This window comes from Balaenoptera physalus, assembly GCF_965194825.1.
Source record: "Balaenoptera physalus genome assembly, chromosome: 21".
NCBI lineage: Eukaryota > Metazoa > Chordata > Mammalia > Artiodactyla > Balaenopteridae > Balaenoptera > Balaenoptera physalus.
The window spans coordinates 38602637-38625294 of NC_138902.1; the positions used below are offsets into that span (position 1 = coordinate 38602637).

At 41.3% G+C, this 22658-nt stretch overlaps 1 protein-coding gene across 2 annotated transcripts in view; it reads left to right on the plus strand.

Moving 5' to 3' along the window:
* Positions 1 to 22329, plus strand: part of AGPAT5 (1-acylglycerol-3-phosphate O-acyltransferase 5) — a 61886-nt gene extending 39557 nt beyond the window's left edge. For both annotated transcript variants that reach the window (XM_082444114.1, XM_082444113.1), the window contains 3 exons: positions 10724 to 10885; positions 17279 to 17402; positions 19800 to 22329. In XM_082444114.1, coding sequence (XP_082300240.1) covers positions 10724 to 10885; positions 17279 to 17402; positions 19800 to 20025 — 512 coding nt within the window. In that variant the 3' untranslated portion in view covers positions 20026 to 22329. The remainder of the gene's footprint in view (positions 1 to 10723; positions 10886 to 17278; positions 17403 to 19799) is intronic.
* Positions 22330 to 22658: the final 329 nt, after the last annotated feature.

Sequence of the window (22658 nt, forward strand, 5' to 3'; positions counted from 1 at the left end):
TTTATAGATGAATTAGTTTGAGACTCTTCATAAAAACTTGAGTTATGAAGGCCATAAACTATATAAATTTTCAGTTACACTTGTGTGTCACCTCTTATATCCACTTTAATTCGGTTTAGGAATTACGATTTTATGTTAGATGAGATGAAAGGGAAACAATAAACTTAATATTGGGGAATTTTTTTCCTGTTACTTTTCATGTGTCTTGTAAAATCTGGTGCATTTTGTTGTCATTAAATAATCAACTACATCTTGGAACACGTGTTTTTAATGAGTTGAACAGAGAGCTGAACTCTGGAGAAGTTGACCCAGAGTGCTTTAAGTCCTCACAGACTGTGCTGATTTCATTTTTGATTTCTAATATGTAACACATTCTGCTAAGGTGGTACAACTAGCTATAATGTCTTCTAGGAGTTTATAATTTAATAGGAGAGATAAAACATGATTGTATTTGTTATCTATTGAGGTGTAACATATTATTCCATACCTTAATGGCTTAAAATGACAAACATTTATTATCTCACGGTCTCTGTGGGTCAGATGTGTTTAGCTGGTGGCTTCGTGCTCAGGGCCGGTCTGAGGCTGCAGTCAAGGTGTCCGCCGGGGCCGTGGTCACATCCTGGCTCCCCTGGGGAGGAACTGCCCCCGCGCTCATCACACGGCTGTCCACAGGCCCTGGGTCCTCTGTGGCTGCAGAGTCCGCTTCTTGACACTTGAGCCTCTTCACAGAGCTCCTCACAACAGGACGGCTTGCTCCCCTGGAGCGATGGATCAGGGAGGGGCGGGGACAGGAAGAGGGAGAGGTAGTGACCGTGCGAGCCTAGGGGAGGGTGAGCGAGACAAGCAGGGTCTTCTCAGAACCTAACCTCAGAAGTGCCAGCCCGTCGCTCTTGCCACGTTCTCTTCGTTAGAACAGTTCACCAGGTCCAGCCCACACCCCAGGGGAGACTGTACAGGGGTGTGGCTACAAGGAGGGCGTGTTAGAGGCTGCCGACCTCAGTGATGCCCAAGTAGGAGTTTTACGTAAGTAGTGGCATCACGCTAGACTGTGATGAGACGCGGATGAGCAGAGCAGCCTCGAGGTTAACTCAGTTCCAGGTGTAGGTTCAGCAAGGCTTCCTGGGAGCGGAAGCACTGGGCGCTGTGAAGGGTCTCGCTGGAAGAGGCGGTGGTCGTGGGGAGGCTGCCTTTCAGTAGGAAAGGGTGGGCGAGCCCAGGAGCGCTGCGAGCTCTCTGCTGTCTCAAGCACAGTCAGTGTGGGGCGTGGGGCAGGGTGAGAGCCTGGGGGGCTTCCCGCTACTGGCAGGACGGCCTGAGCGCTGCTCAGCAGGAGCAGTTGAGGTCTTCACAGTAGCCATCAGGTGTCCAGAAACTAGTACGCTGTTTTCAACACCTTTGCCTCTGACAACCCTTTTGTAATGTGTGATGGACGAATTCATTAACTTTAAATATATTAAGCAAGTCAGAATTAGCCCTGGACGTTTTACTGTATCTTGTCACTGGTCAGATCACTAGTTATTGTTGAGGTATAATAAGTTTGCATGATGGAATGAGTATAATCCTAGGTTATTGTCTGGGTGAAGAATAGCATAGAATTATTGTGTGTTTTGGCTTTGAAGAACTAATGATTTCTTTTGTACAATCCACGTGTGTGTGTGTGTGTGTGTGTGTGTGTGTGTGTGTTCCTATTTAAATATTGGTGTACTTTTTTCAGTTGGGTAAGACAAATGGTTATTTGCAAATAGATTTATTTACTGTGTTACGTTTATTCAGATTTGTCGTTTCAGTCCAGGTTTTAGGGCCTGTGTTAGTCGCCTCAGGCTGCTGTAACAAGCCACCACAGACTGAGTGGCTTAAACAGCAGACATTTATTTTCTCCCAGTTCTGGAGGCTGGATGTCCAAGATCAAGGTGCCGGGAGGGTTGGTTTCTCTTGAGGCCTCTCTTCCTGGCTTGTAGGCAGCCACCTTCTTGCTGTGTCCTCACATGACCTTTCCTCTGTGTGCTCGCTCACAGAGCGAGGTCTCAGGCATCTCTTCCTCTTTTTATAAGGACATCAGCCCTGTTGGACGAGAGCCCCACCTTTATAACCTCATTTAACCTGAATTACCTCCCTAAAGATCCTTTGGGGTTAGGGCTTCAGAATGAATTAGTGGGGCAGGGGTGGGGTGGGGACAGGGACAGACACGTCAGTCCATAACAGGGCCTTAAATTATTTTTCTGTATGTAATTACATTTAATACTAATATTTCTTAATTTATCATTTTAAAAACAATGTAAGATGACTGCCTTAAAGAGTACATTATATAAATATTATTACCTTATAAATTTAATAGCTTATATATAGCTACTAAAAGTTACCTGTTTTTTAAAATCCACACTAATTTTGTAATGCTAAAAACAAGTTCTTTTAAGTAATTCTTAAAATAGCATAATAATGATATATACTGTAGCTTTTTAAATCTAATAGTACCCTAGTCACCAATAACTGACCATTATTGGTCTGTCATTTTTCTATGAGTTGTAGATCTTTCTCAAAGTTACCAAAAGGGGAAAAAAATGAATAATTTGTCTCATGGATATAATTTTTAACTGCTAAGTATTCTTTCTTTAAATTCTGTAACAGGGAAAACTTGCTCTCTATTAGAAATATATTTTCTTGTAACTATAAAGGTAATTATTTCCCACCACACATAAAGGAAATTGATTTGTGAACAGTATAGGTAGAAAAAGTGTTTCCTGTTTTCTTTCCTCTTAGGTCACAACTAAATGACATTGCTTGAAAATAAAAACAAATGAACTTGTTTTTCCAGCTGTTAAGCTAATTTTTCTTCAGGAAAATTGAAACTTAGTAGGACTTGTTAGTCTGTGATATGTTTTGCTTCAAAACATTATTAATTTTGCTCCTAAAGTACACCTTGATTTGAATCTGACTTAATAAACAAATAGAAAAACAAACCAAAACGAACCTTTTTAATTTAGATTTTTAAAATTTGATACTTGTTTACATGTTTAAGTCATTATACCATATACCATTGACAGTGGTGATGGCTGGTTTAAGAGGGAGGAGTGGTGGGTGTGGGTGTGTCTGTTTGTCTGTCTTATAAACCCTAAATATTTCAAGCCCCTGGATAACACTATTTCCTAGAAGTATATGTTGCTTCAAAAAAATATTAGCCACAAAATATGTTCATTTATCATTAGAGTTGTTATTTCAGGTATGTCTGTGTTAGAGCGTCGTGAATTCTTAATATTGTCCACTTCAAAGGTTGTCAGATTAATGATCTCTAAATTCCATTCTTACTTGAAACTAAATGTTAGTCATTCCTTTTAAAAAGACTTACTCATATTTCCAAATAAATTAGTCAAGATTTTGTTTAACTACAACCTCTCCAGGACAAAAATTAAGATTTCGAGAAGTCTGAAATATCGGTAGAGTCTTCAAGAAACTACTAAGCAACGTATATGTTGAAGGCTGCTCAATTCTGGGAATTGAGCAATTCCCTCAATTTCCTACATTTAGGGAAAAGAGAATTGTTTTTTCAGAAATGCTAACATAGAACTTGTCATTTCAGAAAACTATGGTAAAACATTTAATAAGGAAAGCTTCAACATAATATGTAAATATAATAGAATTATATGATATAATAGTATTATAGAAATGTAAATAAAATAGTATAAATATAATAGTACTATACAGTATAATAGTACTAAATAAATATAAAGAAAATAACATGGCAGGTAAAAATGATCTTTTTGTGTTTCTAAATTGTTTATTTTGTTAAGTAACCAATTAGATTATTTTAATTTCAATCCAACAACCTATCACACAGTGACCTCTTCCTCTTCTGACTTCCCGAGGAAGTTCATTTTCGGCCCGTTGTTGAGCAGTTATTGCTGTTTTGTGTCGTCATGCGTCTGTTAATCTTTGCAGCAATTTGTGGAATGCTCTTGTTCCTAGAAAGGCCACAAAGTAAATCTCATGGATCTCAATTACTATTGAGTCAGAGATCATAGATGGTTCGGGATATACAAACAGAAAAGAATTATATTGGAAAACCACACTCGAACCTTATATTCCCAGTCTGGAATGTTTTGTTCTTGTGTGCTAGTCATTTTTGAAAAAGAGCAAGAATGAAAGAAGGGAGTTGAGAAGGCTTTCGAATTATAGTGATAGTCACCATCCTGCTTTACCGTCTAAATCGCAGCTGTCGTTATGTCACTTCTCGATCCTTTGGCCTCTTGCTTCCTTTTTCTGTAGCATGGCTCCCGCTGGCACCCGCTCAGGTCGCAGTCTCAGGGGAACGGTGGCAGCAGGGAGCAGTGCTTGTAGATCTGGGAAGAACTCGGGGTCGGGGGGAGACCAGGTCACCTGTCACAACATTCCTGTGGGGCTTTGGACATCGCAAACGTTCAGGGATTTTGAGAGCTTTGGTTTGCCTCTTTGAGGTCATTTCCATACCATTTACTTAAAAATTTCTACCAGAATAAATATTGCTGTTTACTCCTCCTGCCTTTTCACAGTCCTTTCAGCTGCCCTTTTGCGAATTCTTGATCCACTCAAGCCTGGTCCGAACTCTCAGTCAGCAGTTCTCAAATTGTCCGGAAACTGGCGTGAAATCCAGATTCTCAGGATCCACCCCAGACCCACTGCCTCAGAAGCTCTGGGGCTGAGGCTCAGCCTTGCAGATGACCCTGAGACATCCCAAAGTTTTAGAACCACTGGTCCAAGTAAGATGAGTTTTGTGCTCAACAGGCTAGTTGGGTCAGATTCTGGTGGTTTAACCAGAACATGTGGATCTAATATTTATTGGTAAACTTTCATTTTATAGTTGTTTCATTAAGAAAAAGAAAAAAATAATAGCAGTTACTTACCCATTATAGGGAACAGACATGGGGAATAGGGAAGGGGCTTTCCATCTGGGTCCTGTAAACATTCAGGTACTGCTTTCCTAATTTAAACCTTCCTCAGTTATGGTGAGGTGTTTCATTTGAACTCATTTTCCTTAGAAGCGTTTTAGATATTTTGCTAGGAAAATTGGCTTCCAGTGGTTGCTAGGAAATTTGGCATCTTATGTATCTTAATCTTCCCCCTGCAGCTATTAAAGTGAGCTCATAGTGGTTTTTACCACAGCAGCCAGCAGGATGATAGACATAAACTTTTAGAACTCTAGTAGTAGAAGACAGAAATTTTAGTGACACACCTATAATGGCAAAACAGATACCTAGAATTTTCATGTTATTGAGCAAGTTATATTATTGATCAAGATCTTTGTAGTTTTAAAACTCTTTAGGATTTGTGGAATTCAGCTTTCATCCTTTGAATAACACTGCCTATTGTATAGGTTTAAGGGTCCTTTCAAAACATAAAAGGAAAAGGATTTTTTTTGGTAGACTTCACTCAGTAAAAGTTATTATTATATCTGGAACATCATATAAACAAATTTAAATGGCAAGCTAATAATATTTGTACTATATGGCATATTAATAAAGTTAGTATAGAAATAGATCTTGCTAATTAGTAAGAAAAAGACAAATGAAAAAATGGGGAAAAGGACATGAATAGGAAATTTAAGAGACATGAATGATCCACATCAGTGAACAAATGTCCTTCCTCCCTAATAATCAAAGTAATACAAATTAAATGAGCATTGTGAAAGCAGCTTGTGAAGGCCAACCTGGCAGACATTAAAAAAGAAAGTTACTGCCCAGTATTGGCCCAGGTTTGGTGGAAAAGACACACTTATCCTTCTACTGGGCGCTAAGACGACGTATTTGTTTCCCGTGGTGCTGTAACAAATTGCCACAGACTTGGTGTCTTAAAACAATACAGATGTGTCCTCTTACAGTTCAGGAGGCTGGGAGTCTGAAATGGGTCTCATGGGCTGAAATCAGTGTGGGCATAACTGTAGTTCTATTCGTAGGCTCTCAGTGAAAGTCCGTTTTCTTGTACAGGATCCGGTGATGGTTTAATGCTCTGTGTTTATAGTCTTGAAATTGCACTGGGTCCTGCAGATTATGTTGCTGGCTCTGCCTCTGCCTCTTCCTTGCTGTTCCTTCCTCTGAACCTTTTTCTTTTTTGGCTTAATTCTGACCTGTCTTTCCTTGGCCCTGCTGTAACTCTCAAGGCCTTCGGGAGCTCTCCGGTGCCTCCTGGCCCTGCACTCTGCTCCCCCGCCTTGTATTCCCATCCCCTGGCCTTCTGACAGTTCTTAGCGGTCAGTAACCCGGCTTTTTCTACCTTCTCAGCAATTGGGAACGTGATAAAAATCCATGCTGATCGCCGTCTGCAACCAATCCACACCGTCAAATCTCAGCTGAGCCAATCACGCTGTGTTTGGCGATTCTTTATTTTTCTCTTTTTGACTATCTGTTCTATTTTTCAGATTTCCCCCCTCACATCTCAGGGTTTCTCTGCCTTGAAGAAGTTATGTTTCTCTGACAAGATTGTATCATGCAGTCATATTTATCTCTGTTTCAAAATCTTAATGTTGCTGCTTCAGCAGTTTCCTTTTGCTCACATTACCGCCACACCGTTCCCCCAGCTCACAAGCACAGCCTGTTTCTCACATGGATGGATCGTGTGTGTGTGTGTGTGAGCGTGTGCACATATACCCCACCTAAGGCTTTGCTGCTGTCTCTCTCCTTTTCTTTGGCGCTAAAGAAGTGTGGGCCCCATGCATGCTCACATTTACTCCATCCAGCCTCCAGAAGCTAATCCCAGTGAGCTCTGACTTAACAAAGTGTCACGTCACTTTGGTCACTTGTCGTATTTGTTAATGTGCACGTAATATACAAAGTCATTATTTATGATTGCCTTTTCATCTCTCCCTTTAGTATTCTCGGTCGCTGCCGTTACTTCAATTGTCATGTCTATTCAGATGATTCCCAAATGTTCACTTCTGCCATTTTATAGACCATATTTTCAACTACTTCTAGAGGGTTCTCTCCAACTTCAGCTTCAGCACCCCAACTTGACTCAGGTTTTCCTTGTTTAGCTGCCTCCTGCTCCGCCACTTGTGCTCTTTCTGCATGATGGGTATCCGCACACACGCCGACACACGCACACCCTCCCCCGGCTCTTCCTCCTGCCCATCTCTTCCTATTGACGGCACAGCCTGGTCCATGTTTTCTAGGGCAGAAGCCTGGTTACTTTTTACTCCTTTTTTTTTTAAACTGCCACATTTAATTTTTGCTGAATCGATGTATATTTGGTTTTTAGAACATCACTTGACTACGTTTTCTCTTTTCAGTTGCACTACTTCAGTCCTAATTCAGGACCTCATTGCCTATGACCTGATGTCCTAAACTATTTCTGAAACCTAAACTGTTTTTCTTAGCACCTAGATAGTATTTCTCCTTTGGCCTAAAATCCAGGGAGTCCCACAGACCAACCTAAGTACATCCGCCCACCGTTCCAAAGCCTTCAGCAGTGTTGCCCAGTGTACTTTTCAGTCTTAACTCCTTACTGGCTCTGGACATGTGCTCCACAGACCTTCCAGATCCTGCCTCTCTTCCCTCCTTCATCCGCTGGGCTTTCCCCCACTTTGTACCCTACTAGCCTCCATCCTGGCCTCACTCCAACGTGCTGTTTTTCCTGAAGCCTTTACCAGTAAGTTAGAGTGACAGTATCTTTAAGTGTGAGTAGTATTTTTATATTCTGAGGATACTTTTAATCTCTTTGAAGACATTCTACCATGTACTATAGCTATTTATTTTATTGTCTCATTAACCTCTAACCTACATGTTAATAGTTTTAGAGTAGTATCTTGTTAATAATTACTGAATAAGAAAGTACTGAACAAGACATTATAAAGTCTTGTGAGCTGTGTGACTTTGAGCAAATGATTTTATCTCTCTGAACCTTGGTTACTTAATTTGTGGGAGTAAAGTGAGATGATAATACATATGTGTGTGTGTGTGTATGTATATATATATTATATATCTATAAAATGTAGAATCTCCTGCATGGATCGATAAAGATTTTCTGTCCAATGAGTATCATTTATTTATGTTTCCAATCTATAATACTAACAACAAAATTTCAGTTATACCAAGCATCACTATAATGGCCCTCAGGGAGAAGCTTGGTCAAAAGGTAAGGTAGAGTATTGTTAGTACCAACTAGAAGTTCAGGAGATCTGGAGATGGAAACAAGGCACAGCAGATACTAAAATAGACTAGATATTGACCAGAAAGAATTAATTTAATTAGCTACCATTTTCCTGTTTAGGGCTCAGGGGTTTTCTTTTCCATAGAGGCAGAGGCAGATCTCAGTATGGTGGGCTCAAGCTCGAGCAGTTAATTATAAATGCCTGTTATTTGGCTCTCTCCATATTGAAATTCTAATTGGTATCTATAGTGTTATTATGAAATTGGTTTTATTTTTTATTTTTTATTTATTTATTTATTTATTTTTGGCTGTGTTGGGTCTTCGTTGCTGTGCGCGGGCTTTCTCTAGCTGCGGCGAGTGGGGGCTACTCTTCTTTGTGGTGCGCGGGCTTCTCACTGCGGTGGCTTCTCTTGCTGCGGAGCGTGGGCTTCAGTAGTTGTGGCACGTGGGCTCAGTAGTTGTGGCTCGCGGGCTGTAGAGCGCAGGCTCAGTAGTTGTGGCTCATGGGCTTAGTTGCTCTGCGGCATGTGGGATCTTCCCGGACCAGGGCTTGAACCTGTATCCCCTGCATTGCCAGGCGGATTCTTAACCACTGCGCCACCAGGGAAGTCCCTATGAAATTGGTTTTATAATAATGACCCAAGGTTTGCAGATAGTGGAGCGGCCCCTAGCACATTCCTTAGTGAGAAGACTTTGCCTTCACTTTGTCTACATAATAGTCATAGGTATTTCTTATTCATCTGCCACAAAGTTGATTTTTCCAAACCTTCACTATAACTCATTTTTAGGGAAGTATTACTTTTCTGTGTTCTTATCTTCTTACTGACTTAACTTAGATTCTAATAATTGTTCTTACTGAATACCACAGAGTGATTCTGTAGAACTATGGACGTAATAAAACTTGGTGAGTTCCAATAGCAAAGAAGGAAGTATTAACTAATTTAATTGACAAACCAATGTTTCCCAGCCTGGTATACTATTCAGATTTTTGTTATAAGTTTGTGAATAAATTAAACTGTTTCTGCCCTAGGGACTCAAGTCAGACATGTGGTTGTGGGAATCTTTGTCTTTCCCACACCACTCTGCATTTTAAAAATTCTTCTGCAGGAAGATCCCAACATACTATAGCTGTTCTTTCTTATGCAGCTAATTTTCCCTGGAGAGAAGCCATAGAAAATCCAAATCAAGTTTTTTTCTAGTCTATTTTCATGTCACTTCTTCAGAGAGCTACACTGTTCTGTTAAATTGTCAATAAATATTCTAATCCAGGAAAAGGGGGACAGTAGGAAATAGGAAGGGGAAGGGAACAAATTCTTACCACTAGCAGGTACACTAATGAGTGTGTGATTAATTGTTCTATATAAATTGCAATAGTTTCTCACTTAAAGAAGCTTTTAAAAGTATAGGTGTGGTATAACTGATTCACTTTGCTGTACCCCTGAAACTAATACAACATTGTGAATCAACTATACTCCAATAAAAATTTTTAAAAATAAAAGTATATGTGTGTATATATATATAAATAATATACTCAAGAGAATTGAAATCGTATGTTCATACCAAGACTTGTTCATGTGCAGCATTCGTATGCAGTTTATATGAATGTTCATAGCTGCATTGTTCATAATAGCCAGAGGGTGAAAGCAACCCACACGTCTGTCAGCTAGTCAGTGGATTTACAAAATGTGGCATATCCATACAATGGAACATTACTCAGCCATAAAAAGTAATGAAGTACTGACACAAATGTCCACATGCTGTGATTTCATTTGCGTGAAATGTCCGTAATCGGGCATTCCACGGAGACTGAAAGTAGGTTTGTGGTAGTGGGTGGGTGTGTGCCGAGGAGGGTAGCGTGCGGTGTCTGCCGGGGCTGAAAGGTGTCTTTGGAGTGGGGGAAGTGGTCTGGGATTTGATAGTGGCGAGGGTTGTATCGCTCTTTGAATAAACTAAAAACCATTGAATTGTATACTTTACAACGGTGAATTTTAGGGTATGTGAATTAGAGTTCAGATTTTTAAAAAAGTTTACCGAGGAACTAGATTCTTCGATTACCCTAAAAGTATCAGGCCAGTATTTGATGTTATATAGACCACATCAGCTCTTAGTTCAAATATTGTACACAGTGGGGGTCATTTAGGTAATCCCACTGCATCTGTATTTGAGTAGAAATAGAACTGAAAGAATCAGGGACTTGGAGTCAGAAATTAGGGAATTGTTCCTGAATCTTGAGTAACCATGGGCAAGGTGCTACCACCTTTATTCTTTTGCCAGAAATGAGGATCATATGTTTACTCTTGTCAGAGATTTCCAAATCAAAGGGTTTCTGAGAGACCATAAGCTTCTTGAGGGCAGGTTTTCCAACAGCTTCCCACCGGGTCTTATACATGTAGATGTTTAATAAATGTGTATTAAATGAATGTTGATTTAAATTGAGAAAGTCATGTGAGAGTGCTGTCTAAACTTTCTTAATGTCCTATAGGTATGAGATTTAACCGAAAGTATATACTGGTCTATTAGTGGAAATTTAAAAACAATTTAGATGTTATATTCTATTTCCAAGGTGTTTTGTAACTAATGTATGGCCACACTGAATCAACTTCTTTTCTAGGCCTTCCAGTATTAAAACATGTGCTGACACCAAGAATAAAGGCAACTCATGTTGCTTTTGATTCTATGAAGAATTACTTGGATGCAATTTATGATGTCACAGTGGCCTTTGAGGGGACCGTGGACGATAAAGGGCAGCGGAAGGAAGCGCCGTCCATGGCTGGTGAGTTGGTTTTGAGCGAGTTATATGTTTACCCAGGTAGAGTTTATTTTTTTAAAAAGGTAGGTGTATTCTACTACATTACATTGATATGGTTTCCAAGTATATATACTTGTATTTCTCACATATTTTTTATTAATCTGTAACAGTTGAAATTTCATTAGTCCTGCTAAGTTTGGTGCTTCTTGGCTGTCCTGTTAGTCCTTGAACTTGCCCAATATCGTTAGCTCAGCCTCCTTGCGCCCAAGGTTTACACAAAGAAATGGAAAAGTTACATAAATCTAAGGAAGGAGTGAGGCAGGAGAGCGCTAGCCTAGCCACACTGAGGTGCGCACTGGTGCTCAGTTTCCATCTTTGTACGTGTTTTCTATATAATATTGGTGAAATCTAGTATCACTGACAGTTACGTGTGACTTTTTCTTTTTTTCAGCCACGTGCTAGGTGTTAGGGACCTTTGAGCTATTGTTTATGTCAGAATAACCAGAAAAAAACAGAATTTTAAGCGAGCGGCATGTTGTAGTTAGACAAACCCACAGACGCTCGTGATCGCTGGCGACGTTTGCACGTGGCGTGGGCACAGAAAGCGTGTGGAGCTGCCGTCCCTCCTCAGGGTGTCAGTTGCCGGGGCCTCATGCTTCGCCGTGGCAGCCGCCGGCCGTGGGACTAGCTCGCTTGTCAGGGTGCTTCTCTCCGTAGCAGCTCTTGAAGGCGGCCGTTCAGAACGCGTTCAGGGCCACAGAGGGTAGCAGCTCCCAGAGGTTGGGAGAGAGGACAGAGGGCTGAGGCAGGAAGGGACTAAAAGGTGGCACAATTGATGGTGGCGGGAGGAGCTCAGACCTGGGGCAGCTGCACCTAAGGCAAGACCGACCGACCGCTCTCGTGACCGCCGTCAACTCCGAGTAAAGCAGGAAGCTCACGCTTTTTAAATTTTATTTTAAATTTTATTTATTTAATTCTTTGGCATGTATTATACATCATACAGTTTAAAAATCAAAAGTACATAAAGTATACAGTTGAAACGGCCTGTTTCCACCCCGTCCCCTTCCACCTGGTCTCCCCCTTCCCCTCCGCAGGGGTAACCACTTTTCTTCCTTACTTGTGTATCATGTGTACAAGTTTACTGTCCATCCCTCTTACAGAAAAGGCAACATATAGTACTTTTTTATCTTTTTTAACCGTGGAAGGAGTCATTCACCCAGTTCTACATTTCAGGACAGTGCATTTAGTTATTCAGCAGTATTGCCATTCATTTATCAAACGTTCAAAAAGTAAGATTAAACACATTTTTATTGTTTATGAAAACCAGATGTAATTCCCATAATAACCTTTTAAAAATGCTGCTTTATCATGTCACCGTCCAGTCCTAGGAACTCGTGGGCTGGGCCGCGCCCACGGGATCAGTGCTGACGTCCCGGGACTCAGCATCCTGGTCCCCAAGCTCCTCCTTCACGTCGTTTCCTCCTACTCTGTGCTGCTCGCTGGGTGGGACCGGTTTCCTCACGGTTACTGAAACCCTCCTGCACCTGCATGCGGGTTCTGACCGAGGGCCGTGTGTAGGCCAGGCCACCTTCCCCTCCGTTGCTCTCATCCAAGTCTGCAACCTTGTCCCCGTGAAGGCTTCCCTCGCTCCTCTGCTTGCTGGCTCACAAAGCTTCCTCTTGCTTTCCACTCCCGTGGCACGAAGTGCACCTAAGGTTAGCACTTGGCATGTGGTTACTCTGTCCCCTCCCAGGTAGATCAGAAGTGCCTTTGGAGGCAAACCATTTTAGGCTGCGTCTCCCGGGCTCCAGACCCAGCGCCTCCTCCCGTTGCTCCACTTGTTCTGCACCGTAGCCGATGGGGCTTTGTGCATTCATGACGAGTGTCTCTGTTTCTGAAAAGGCTGGTTTTCCTGGCTGTCACACTCAGAAGCCATGTGGAAAACAAAATGTGTCATTTCAATAAATTAAGAGTAAATGTTTCCGCAAGGAACGCTACAGCAGAGTAAAACCAAAAGACAAGTGGAGGGTCGCAGAGAAAAAGGCTGATTTCCTTAATGTACAAAGTGTTCCTATAAATTGATATGATCAGTAATTCAGTAGAAAAATGGGTAAAGGGTAAGAACAGACAGTTCACAGAAAAAAATTGTTCAACCTCCTTCATAATAAGAAAAATTCAAATTAAAACGTACAGTGAGATACCATTTTTTTACTATCAGACTGGCAAAAATCCCCATTAACAGGTTAGATAACAGGCCCTGTGGGTGAGATTAAAGTATCTCAGAGACTTTCATACTTTGCTGATAGGAGTGCAATACAGTACAACCTCTGTAGAAGTTGTCCAGACAATGTCTACCAAATTTACAAAAGCATTTACATTCCCACTGCTGAGACATTATTCTACAAATACACCTGTGCACGTAAGAGATGACATCTGTTGTGTGTTGATTTTGAGTTGAGACCTGTAGCTTGAAAAACTCTCATTATTACATGAATTGATTGATACGCTGCTCTACTTAGTCTAGTATAAATTAAGATTCACTTTAAACTTAAATTATGATGTAAGTCGGGTTAGGTATAAAATTCCATAACTTGGAATATTGTAGGTACCTTGTGGCTGAATTTAATAAGTATTAAATGTTATCTCCATACACAGTGGGCTGTTATTTAATATTCATATTATATAGCCCAATTAAAAAATGTTTTCCCATAAAGTTGCTAGATTGTTCATAGATATGCCATAGACCAGTGTTTCTCAAAGCCCTGTAGGAGGCTCGCGGTTCCATCAGAGTTACCTGGGTGGCCTCAGCTGCACTGCAGACTGCCAACGGGCTCGCCGCAGCGGGGTGAAGCTGCGTGCTGGTGACCCTGCAGGGCTTCTCGCGGTGGCCAGCGTCTAGTAGCGTGGGTCTCATGAGGCCTCGTGTCGGAGAGGGCGGCGGCAGGTAGTGAACCGTGAACCGTATCCTTCCCATTTCGTGGTCTGTTTCATTAGAATGTGGGTATGGCTCAGAGCCATCTGGGCGTCCTCTTGTGGTTCATCTGGTCTTTTCAGCAGAGTCTGAGCGCTTTCGTGGACAGCGTCCATTGGGCAGAGGTGAGGCAGGGCAGTTTGATTGTAATTGATTTATAAATCCTGTTTTTAAAATGGGTGGTATACCAGAAGAAATTGTGAGCTAAAGGACAACAATTGATCTTCTGTTTAAGCATTTTATATGGTTCTAGGTAACTTTTGTGTCTTAATATTTTCTTATACGAAAAGAAAACATATTCGGAGGGAAAATTACAGGTAACTCTGAAGAAGGGAAAAAACTCTACAAACTCACCTGTCCAGATGCAGCCCAAGATAACAGTTCAGATGTTTCCCTCAGAGTCTTCTTTTCTGTAATGTCTGTATGTTGGCGTGTGTATGTGCCTTTATGTATTTTTTTAAATGAGATTTTATATATGTATATATATCTTCATATCCTGCTTTTTTTTTCCCCCTTAATAGTGTGTCGTGAACATCTTTACGTGTCAGTATATACACTTACGTAATTTTTTTATAAGGCTACGTAGTGTTCATTGGTGTGAATATACAACAATGTATCTATCCGGTTTGTGTTGGATTTAGGTCATATTGTTTTTTTGTTTTTGTTTTCAGAGGGAAGGGGGCAGGTTGTAAGGCGGACAGCAAGCTGTATGGGCACCACCCGAGGGCCTGGTGTGCAGAGGCACACAGCTCAGCCCGCAGACGTCCTGGGCCCCGCTGTCTGGGCTCTGCCTTTCTCGCCAGGCTCCCCAGGCACAGAGCACTCGGGACTCCGTCTCTCCAGAGACTAGACCTGTGACATGTGTGGATACTTGGAAGACTTTCTGTTTGGCCCTAGCGTATCAATATACTCTAGGGACCTGCTGGAAAAGCTACAGTTAGAAAACAGTTACACCTTAATTTCTCCAGAGACTAGACCTTGTGACATGTGTGGATACTTGGAAGACTTTCTGTTTGGCCCTAGCGCATCAATATACTCTAGGGACCTGCTGGAAAAGCTATAGTTAGAAAACAATTGCACCTTAATTTGAGTACTTTTCCCTACGTTCCCTAAATATCATGGATAATTTTTGCTCATGCCCTATGAAATATGCCCCAACTAAAAGGGTTTTTACTAATATAGACACAAAAGCTTTACTGACTGTTGAGGAAAGTATTTGTGACTCATTTCTCATCTTTGGTGGGAGAACCTCCTGGATGCGCTGAGAGCTGATCTGGTGCTTGTGTGGTCTGTGTCTGGGTGCCTGACCGCAGGGACCGGGCCAGCCTGTTTCCACTACTGACGACGCTGGGCCTCGGTTCCTTCATCCCCACGAGGAGGCAACAGTCCTTGCCTACAGAGGTGCACGAAGGTCCAGTGAAGTGACGTGCACGAAAGCGTGGTGTGAATACCACAGTACCGTGTACATTTTAGGTGGGAAAACCTAAAAGCACCCATGCGAACTTCAGGGCCCTTTTCTCACGCCAGCATCTTACTAGAGGCCTTGCTGACACATCCCAAGCACTTGACTTCGCAAGCATTCGTTTCTGACACTGGAAGTGCAGTCGGTTTCGTTTCCTTGCAGACTCTGTACGTCTGTGCACGGGACTTGGAATATCAAGGATAAACGCAGTGTCAGTTGGATGACCACTTAATTAACGGAAGTGTTGAGGGGCAGGCGTAGGTAATTAAGTGAAGGTAGGAAAGTTGGTGTCGGCATCTGCGTTTTTATGTATCAGAAATAGAAATAAGAGGGTGAGGTGAGAAGTCACGTGCAGCCAACAGATTCTGGTCCGTCGCCTGCCGCACACGCGTGTGCGGGGTCCTGGCCTGCGTGCTCCCAACACCCTCATGTTGCAAAGGGGAATCAGAGGAGGTGGCTTTCCATGGTCGGCTACGTCTTGTTTCCCTTCGTAATAACGTAGCTCATGACACCCTCTCAGGCAGGGGCTGCTGCTGTCACCTCCCTCGTACGGACGTGGAAACAGGCACGGAGAGGCTGAGAGGTACGCGCAGGGCTGGTGAGGGATCAGAACCCAGGCTGCCTGGCTCACTGGCGGTGCCCTTCGCCCATGCCCAGTTCTGCTCCTGAAAGCACTTCTTAAGCCGGTCTTTGATTTAAAGGGAAATGGAACTTGAGGAAAATTAAGAGAAAAATATTGAAAAAGTAAAATCTTCCCTGTGGCAGTGTTTTTGCACATTTATCATCAAAGCCAGTTCACTCCTAAAAGTGTAGAAAAAATGAGAGAATTTTTGATGACTTGAATGCAGCATGTTACTCAGAGCAGTTGTAGCGAGCACTTAGCAGAAAGAGGTGTGTGTGGTCCAGAGGCGGAACCTTCTTTAAGGGTTAGCTTGAAGTCTTCCTCAAGCTCTGCAGCACACTAGTGACCGCTTCTCAGAACGCGTCTTTGGACACATTTCGGCTTGAGATAAAAGGCCTCGGCCTCCTACTTGCGTACCCACCCAGGGAACATAGCCTTCTCGTAAATCTCGTAGCAATATTTCCTTGTTCTCCAGGAATTTAAGTATGTTAATATGCTCATGTCTCCACAGAAAGCCACCTGCAGAAAAGGGTATTTCCGGACTCAAAGTTCTGTCTTATCTTGGAATAAATCCTGACCTTATCCCTTGTGCCACGAGGGCTGAAAAAAGGACCGTCTGCTTTTTTCAAATTAGCATGTTTTGGGATCTGTAGTTATTGAAGGGCTCATAGCTATTCCACGGAAAGAAATTTGGTTCCCGAACCGAGTAGAATATGTTAAAATACAGCAAGGATCAGGAAAGCGGGGAGTACCAGTGAGTAGAAACCACTGGCAAGTCACAGAGGGGCGGGGAGAACTGTGGAGTCGTGGAGGGAGGGCCCGGGCCGGCTCGGCGCTAGGACTGAGGGGCTCAGTGCGCCTGTGCACCCGGTGCTGCCAGCAACACCCCTCCGTGTCCTGCGGGGCTCACCGCCCGGTGGGGGCGGCAGGGACGTGTGGCGAGCACTGGGCTTGGGGCCGGAGGCGGTGGCCCCGGGAAGGGGGTCACTGGGTCTGATGGTGCTGGGCATCTGGGGACCCCTTCAGAGGGGGGCTCCGTGCTACTAGTAGAGGCCGGCCTCCTGACCCTGGGCTGCCTGTCGTATCTATTACAGGTGGTTGTATGAAAAGTCACATTTGGTTGATTTAACTCATGACCGAGGTAACTGTGGAAGACTTGGAAATCATACGACTTCAACTTGAAACCCAAAACCACCAGTTTATAATCTTTGTTTTCTTCTTCTTTTTTTTTTTTTTTTTTTGGCTAAAGAAAGAATCTGTTCTTCTTCATTATTTTTAAACTTTTTTAAAGCTCATTTTCATCGTTTTATGTAACTGTGAATTCTAAAATAATAAAAGTGAAATATTTTTGTTTCTTGTTAGAATTTCTCTGCAAAGAATGTCCAAAAATTCATATTCACATCGATCGTATAGACAAAAAAGATGTCCCAGAAGAACAAGTATACATGAAAAGATGGCTTCATGAACGTTTTGAAATAAAAGATAAGTGAGTAACGACAGTTCTAGCCCTTCAGAAACAGTGGCTCAACACAGTCACTATAGTAAACAGCGTGAGACGAATGTAAACAGTTGTATTATCTTAAGAGTGCCTTTTATAAACTCAAGTCAGATCTCATTCCATGCCTCCTCTGTCCGTGTTTTAAACTTGACTGTTAAAGTCACTGTGAACCATCTTGTTATGGGGGCTGTCCTTTGTTATTTACTGCATTTCAGTAATTCGTGTATAAAGATATAAAATTTTTTAAAGAAGAGAGAGACACACAGAAAGCTTTGCACTGTTGAGATACCCCAGGCCCGCCCTCCCGGGTCCAGGGAAGTGTGTGCGCGCTGAGGACAGGCCGTCAGGCTGGCGGTGCGGAGAGAATCGGGCTGTGGGTGGAGGACGGTGTCTCACGAGTACGTGGAACTGACCCCGGTGTATTTGCTGGAAGAAGAAGGGGCAGTTGACATTTTCACGAGAAAAGTGTCCTTTTGCTCTTAGCATCTTGGGGCCTAAACCGTTTCTGGGGTTGGCCTTGTGTTTCCCCCACCAATAACATGACTTGGGAGCTAGTGCGGTGTTGGCCCCTGGCTGAGAGTTGCTGTGGGTAAGTTCCAGGCGGGCCTCTGGATGCCTCTGGGGCAGGCGGAGCTCGAGGTCAGGTGAGGGTGAGCCTGTTAGTCTCCCTGCGATTCACACAAATTTCTAAAGGTGGAAATTTTAGAATTTTCTTCTCTTTTCAGGAAGATAAAAACTGGGTCTTAGGTTTAGATGTAATACTTAGAAACTGAATTTCCGTGGATGAAAATTTCAGGATATATTATTTATTTACTATTCGTTTTGTTTTCAGTGGAAATTTTATCCTTTTTGTTTTTTGAAAGATGTGTTTTAAACATCTATACTTTTTTTTCCTCTTTCTGAAGAAAATGGATCTATGAGTTATAGGATGCACCATTTAAATTTACTAGGACCACATTGAAAAGTATGGTTTTTTTAAAGGCTTTAGAAAATACTTCCAGGGCTTCCCTGGTGGCACAGTGGTTAAGAATCCGCCTGCCAATGCAGGGGACACGGGTTCGAGCCCTGGTCCAGGGAGATCCCACGTGCCGCGGAGCAGCTAAGCCCATGCGCCACGACTACTGAGCCTGCGCTCTAGAGCCCGCGCGCCACAACTACTGAGCCCGCATGCAACAGCTACCGAAGCCCGCGCGCATAGAGCCCGTGCTCCCCAACAAGAGAAGCCACCGCAATGAGAAGCCCGCGCACCGCAACGAAGAGTAGCCCCCGCTCGCTGCAATTAGAGGAAGCCTGTGCGCAGCTACAAAGACCCAATGCAGCCACAAGAAAAAAATACTTCCAAAATTCTGTTTATGTTCAGAAATTGTACCTGTGTTTTAGTCCCTAAAATGCTTCTTCTCAGGAAACTGCCACTGTTTTTCTCCTCTCCTTGTTGTATGGCAGTAAAACACTTCCTAATTAACCCTCCTAGATTAACAAGTGAAAGCTATTAAAAGTGTATTATGTTGAAAATGAAACTATATGAAGTTTATAAACACATTTCTGTATTTCATTGACTCTCAATTGTGCATGACAATGTGTTAAACCAATTATTCAGCACCACGCACTTTGGATATGGAAGAAATTTTAAAAGTAAGATTTATGTGTTTTGACATGAAAATCTGTTATCAGAAAAAAACCCTGAATAATATGATTAATATCCTATGTATTTTGTGTTATAAGTGTTTATATGTATATTTAGAATGAGTCTGGACGTTTTAAAACAGTGATTTTCTCTAGGGAATGTGAGTTGTAAGGCAACAGAAAGACTTTCCCTTTTTGTACTTTGTGTTTCAGATTTTTATGTTGAGTATATTCTGCTATTATAACTTTACATTTTTAAAATAAGGAAACTGCATTAACTATGCTATTTTTCCTTCTTTTACCTGCTTTTGTAATTCCATGCGAATAGGGGCTTTGGGGGGTAACTCTCCATTTATAAGAACTGCTGATCTTTTCTCTGACTTCTGGTAGAACAGGACCTGCGAGGAGGAGGAGTGTTTGGAGGGGTAGAGATTGGGAAAGGCAGAGAAAAAGCCCACGTGTGTGTCAGGTCCTTGTAAAGTTTTACAGATCTAAAGTTTAAAAAACAAAAACATCCCCATAAAATTACTTGAAACCATCTGTTTATAAATATTACATATAATTCATATACATTAATCATAGAGCATATTAAAGATATTTTTAATGTCTAGGAACTCCAATTAAACCAACTCTCTGGGTGTTTCCTATAAGGACCTATAACTTCTCCAGCATATAATAGGCAGCCAATAAATATTTGTTGAATTAAAATATTGAAATGGCTAAACCTGAAAGTTAACACTTTTTTTTTCATTCTGGCTATAGATTGCTTATAGAATTCTATGATTCACTGGATCCAGAAAGAAGAAACAAATTTCCCGGAGAAAGTGTTAATTCTAAACTAAGTCTCAAGAAGACCTTACCATCATTCTTGATCTTAAGTGGTTTGACTGCTGGTATGCTTATGACCGAGGCTGGAAGGAAACTATATGTAAAAACGTGGATTTATGGAACCTTAATTGGCTGCTTGTGGGTTAGTATTAAAGCGTAAACGCGTAGCTGTCTCCAGGCGGTGGGATGTGCTACGTTGTTTATTACTGGCGGCTGCACATTACACCCGATTGTTCCTGAATTTAATGAGAAGCGTAAATAAAGCCTTGTTGATTGAACATTGGATGAAATAGAATTTCTGACTAAAGCCAATGTGCAGTTGGTCTTGGGCAGACATACATGGTTTTACAACTTTAGTCCAGAAGCTGCTGGAAAGGGAAAAGATAAACAGAGTTTATGTTATAGTTGGCATTTCCTATGAACTAATGTCAACTTCAGAAGACTGTTAGGATTATATATTTTGTTACTGTTTTGTAATTCCGATAGCTGCGTTCATGAACATTAATTTGCAGTATATTTCACTGTATTTGTTATCTTCAATTTTTTACAACTTGACTGGTCCAAACTCTTATCACTGAAATATTTAGTATCTTGCAGCTGTGTAATATTTTGCCTTGTGTTTAATTTCTCCAAGTCGATGAAAGAAATTGTAGTTAAGTATGGAGAAGGACACGAGGAGAGGCTGAGGAATGCTGGTGAGGGGAGCTCTGGTTAGCGCGGACTTCTATTGTGTTGTTAGCTGATTTCACTTTATATTGGCAAAGTGAGTAGCATCTCTGATATTTACTGAAACAGCTTCATTTGCACACCCTGTACTCTATACAAAAGCATAATGTATAAAAATACGAGAATTAAGTTTAAGTTAAAATTGTGATCCTGATTCATTGTAGCAGAACTTTAAATTGCTCAGCTTTTTGAAGATTTAAGCTAAGCTCCTAGCACTTCATGACATTTGTGCCATAAGTACTTGAAAACCTTAAGATTTCCTGTTATTTTTTATATCGAAATAATCAGTGTGAACCTTTGTTGGACCTGAGTCCATAGATATTGGAGATGGTGGGAGCTCTCAAACACCTGACTAGGTTTATTAGCATGTGCCTTTAGCCTGTTACTCTTGGGTTTAGCAAAATATTTAATCCCCAGATCATTTTTTTTATGTCATCATGGTCGGTTTCCACTGTCTTCGAGTTCTTTTCCTTTGGATCACCGGCAGGGCTGCTGCTCGGGGCTGGCACAGGGGCTCACGGGAAAGCACTGTGTCGCCAGCCAGCGTTTGTCCTGATGCAGAGTTGAACCATTTAAGCTCTCGTGAGCCAGCCCACCATCCACAGCAAAGGCATTTTGTATTCGTCTTACGTCAAGAAATCACCTTCCTCAAGCCAGTGAAGTACAGACTTAATCCATCAGGACGGAGTAAATTTGTTTCGTTCCCATTGGTATTAATGGGGCCACACAATTCATCTGTATCACCTGAAAAGAAGAGCTTTGTTTCAGGAACCAAATCACATAATTTGCAGTCATGGAACAATTAATCGCCTAGAAGAGGACCTTTTTTAAAGTGTGATCTGCTCTACTTTTAATGTTACAATTCAAGCTTGATTGCCTACTGGTCATTTAAGATACCAGTTCTGCTTCTGAGTAATGGATTTTTATCACCATTTAAATCATGATAAACAAAATGGAAACACAAATTAAGGGAAATTTGGTCTGATTTTCCAGAACCAGAGTAAGCCATTTCAAGTAACCCCTCTGAAGAGTTGGGTGGTATGAATTGGTTTGTGTATGTTAGTGTGTGTATATGTATTGATACACACATTCCCACAGGATACACTTGGCCTCATTATGAATGGGGGTGCAGGTGAAACTTCTGTTCTCATGCCAAATTGCAATTTTCTCTTACCCTGTGAAGTGCAATTTAGATCAATCCCATGTCTTCGTTAAATACTCTTTTTAACAGTCCTAAACTTAGAAACTATTTCTAATTAGATCACAATAAATGTAAGTTGTGTAACTTACTTTGAATGTCATGGATATGTTCTCAATTTACATTTTAAGAAGCAATACCATTGGAATCATGTTGATTATAACTGATTTGGAGAAGGCCAAGTGAACTGCATAAGATCACTTGAACAGCATGTTTCTTGTAACTATCCTTATATTCTTCTCACAAAAGGTCTATAAAATATTTGTTTAAAATTTTTTTGTATCAAAATATTTGGAAAATTAGAAGCTTCTTTTTAACATGTATTGATATGATTTGAATTATGAAATTAAGAGCCCTATATACCTGTAAATCTTTTCACATAATATCATTTAAGCTTTTGTTTGTGTTACTGTTGATTTACAGCTTAGTTAGTACTTGGTTTATCTTTCAAAGAATGCAATCAATGTGCATGCTTTTATGTTTTTCGCAGAAGGGTGTGTTTGGATGAAAGTAAGAGAAAAAATAAAATCTTTCAGTGTCTCTAATGTCTGTGCTATTTTGTGACCCAAAAATTCATCAACAGTCTCTTATTCTATAAAATAGGCTTCATGGCTGGCCTTGTGTTCTGAATATATAAAACTATAATAATTTTTCTTAAGTATTAGGCAAGTTTTTTTTAATACATTAAAATCTTCAAAATTGTGAAGCAGTATATTAATTTGGTTAATTCATCCATATACTTTATAAGATGTATGGCAAATATTAATTGCTTAACAATTCTGTAATAATTAGGATACCTCACTGAAACATGTCAGATGCCTAAAATTAGCCAGATTGGTGAGTCGAGTGTGAATCTGACTAATCCTTAC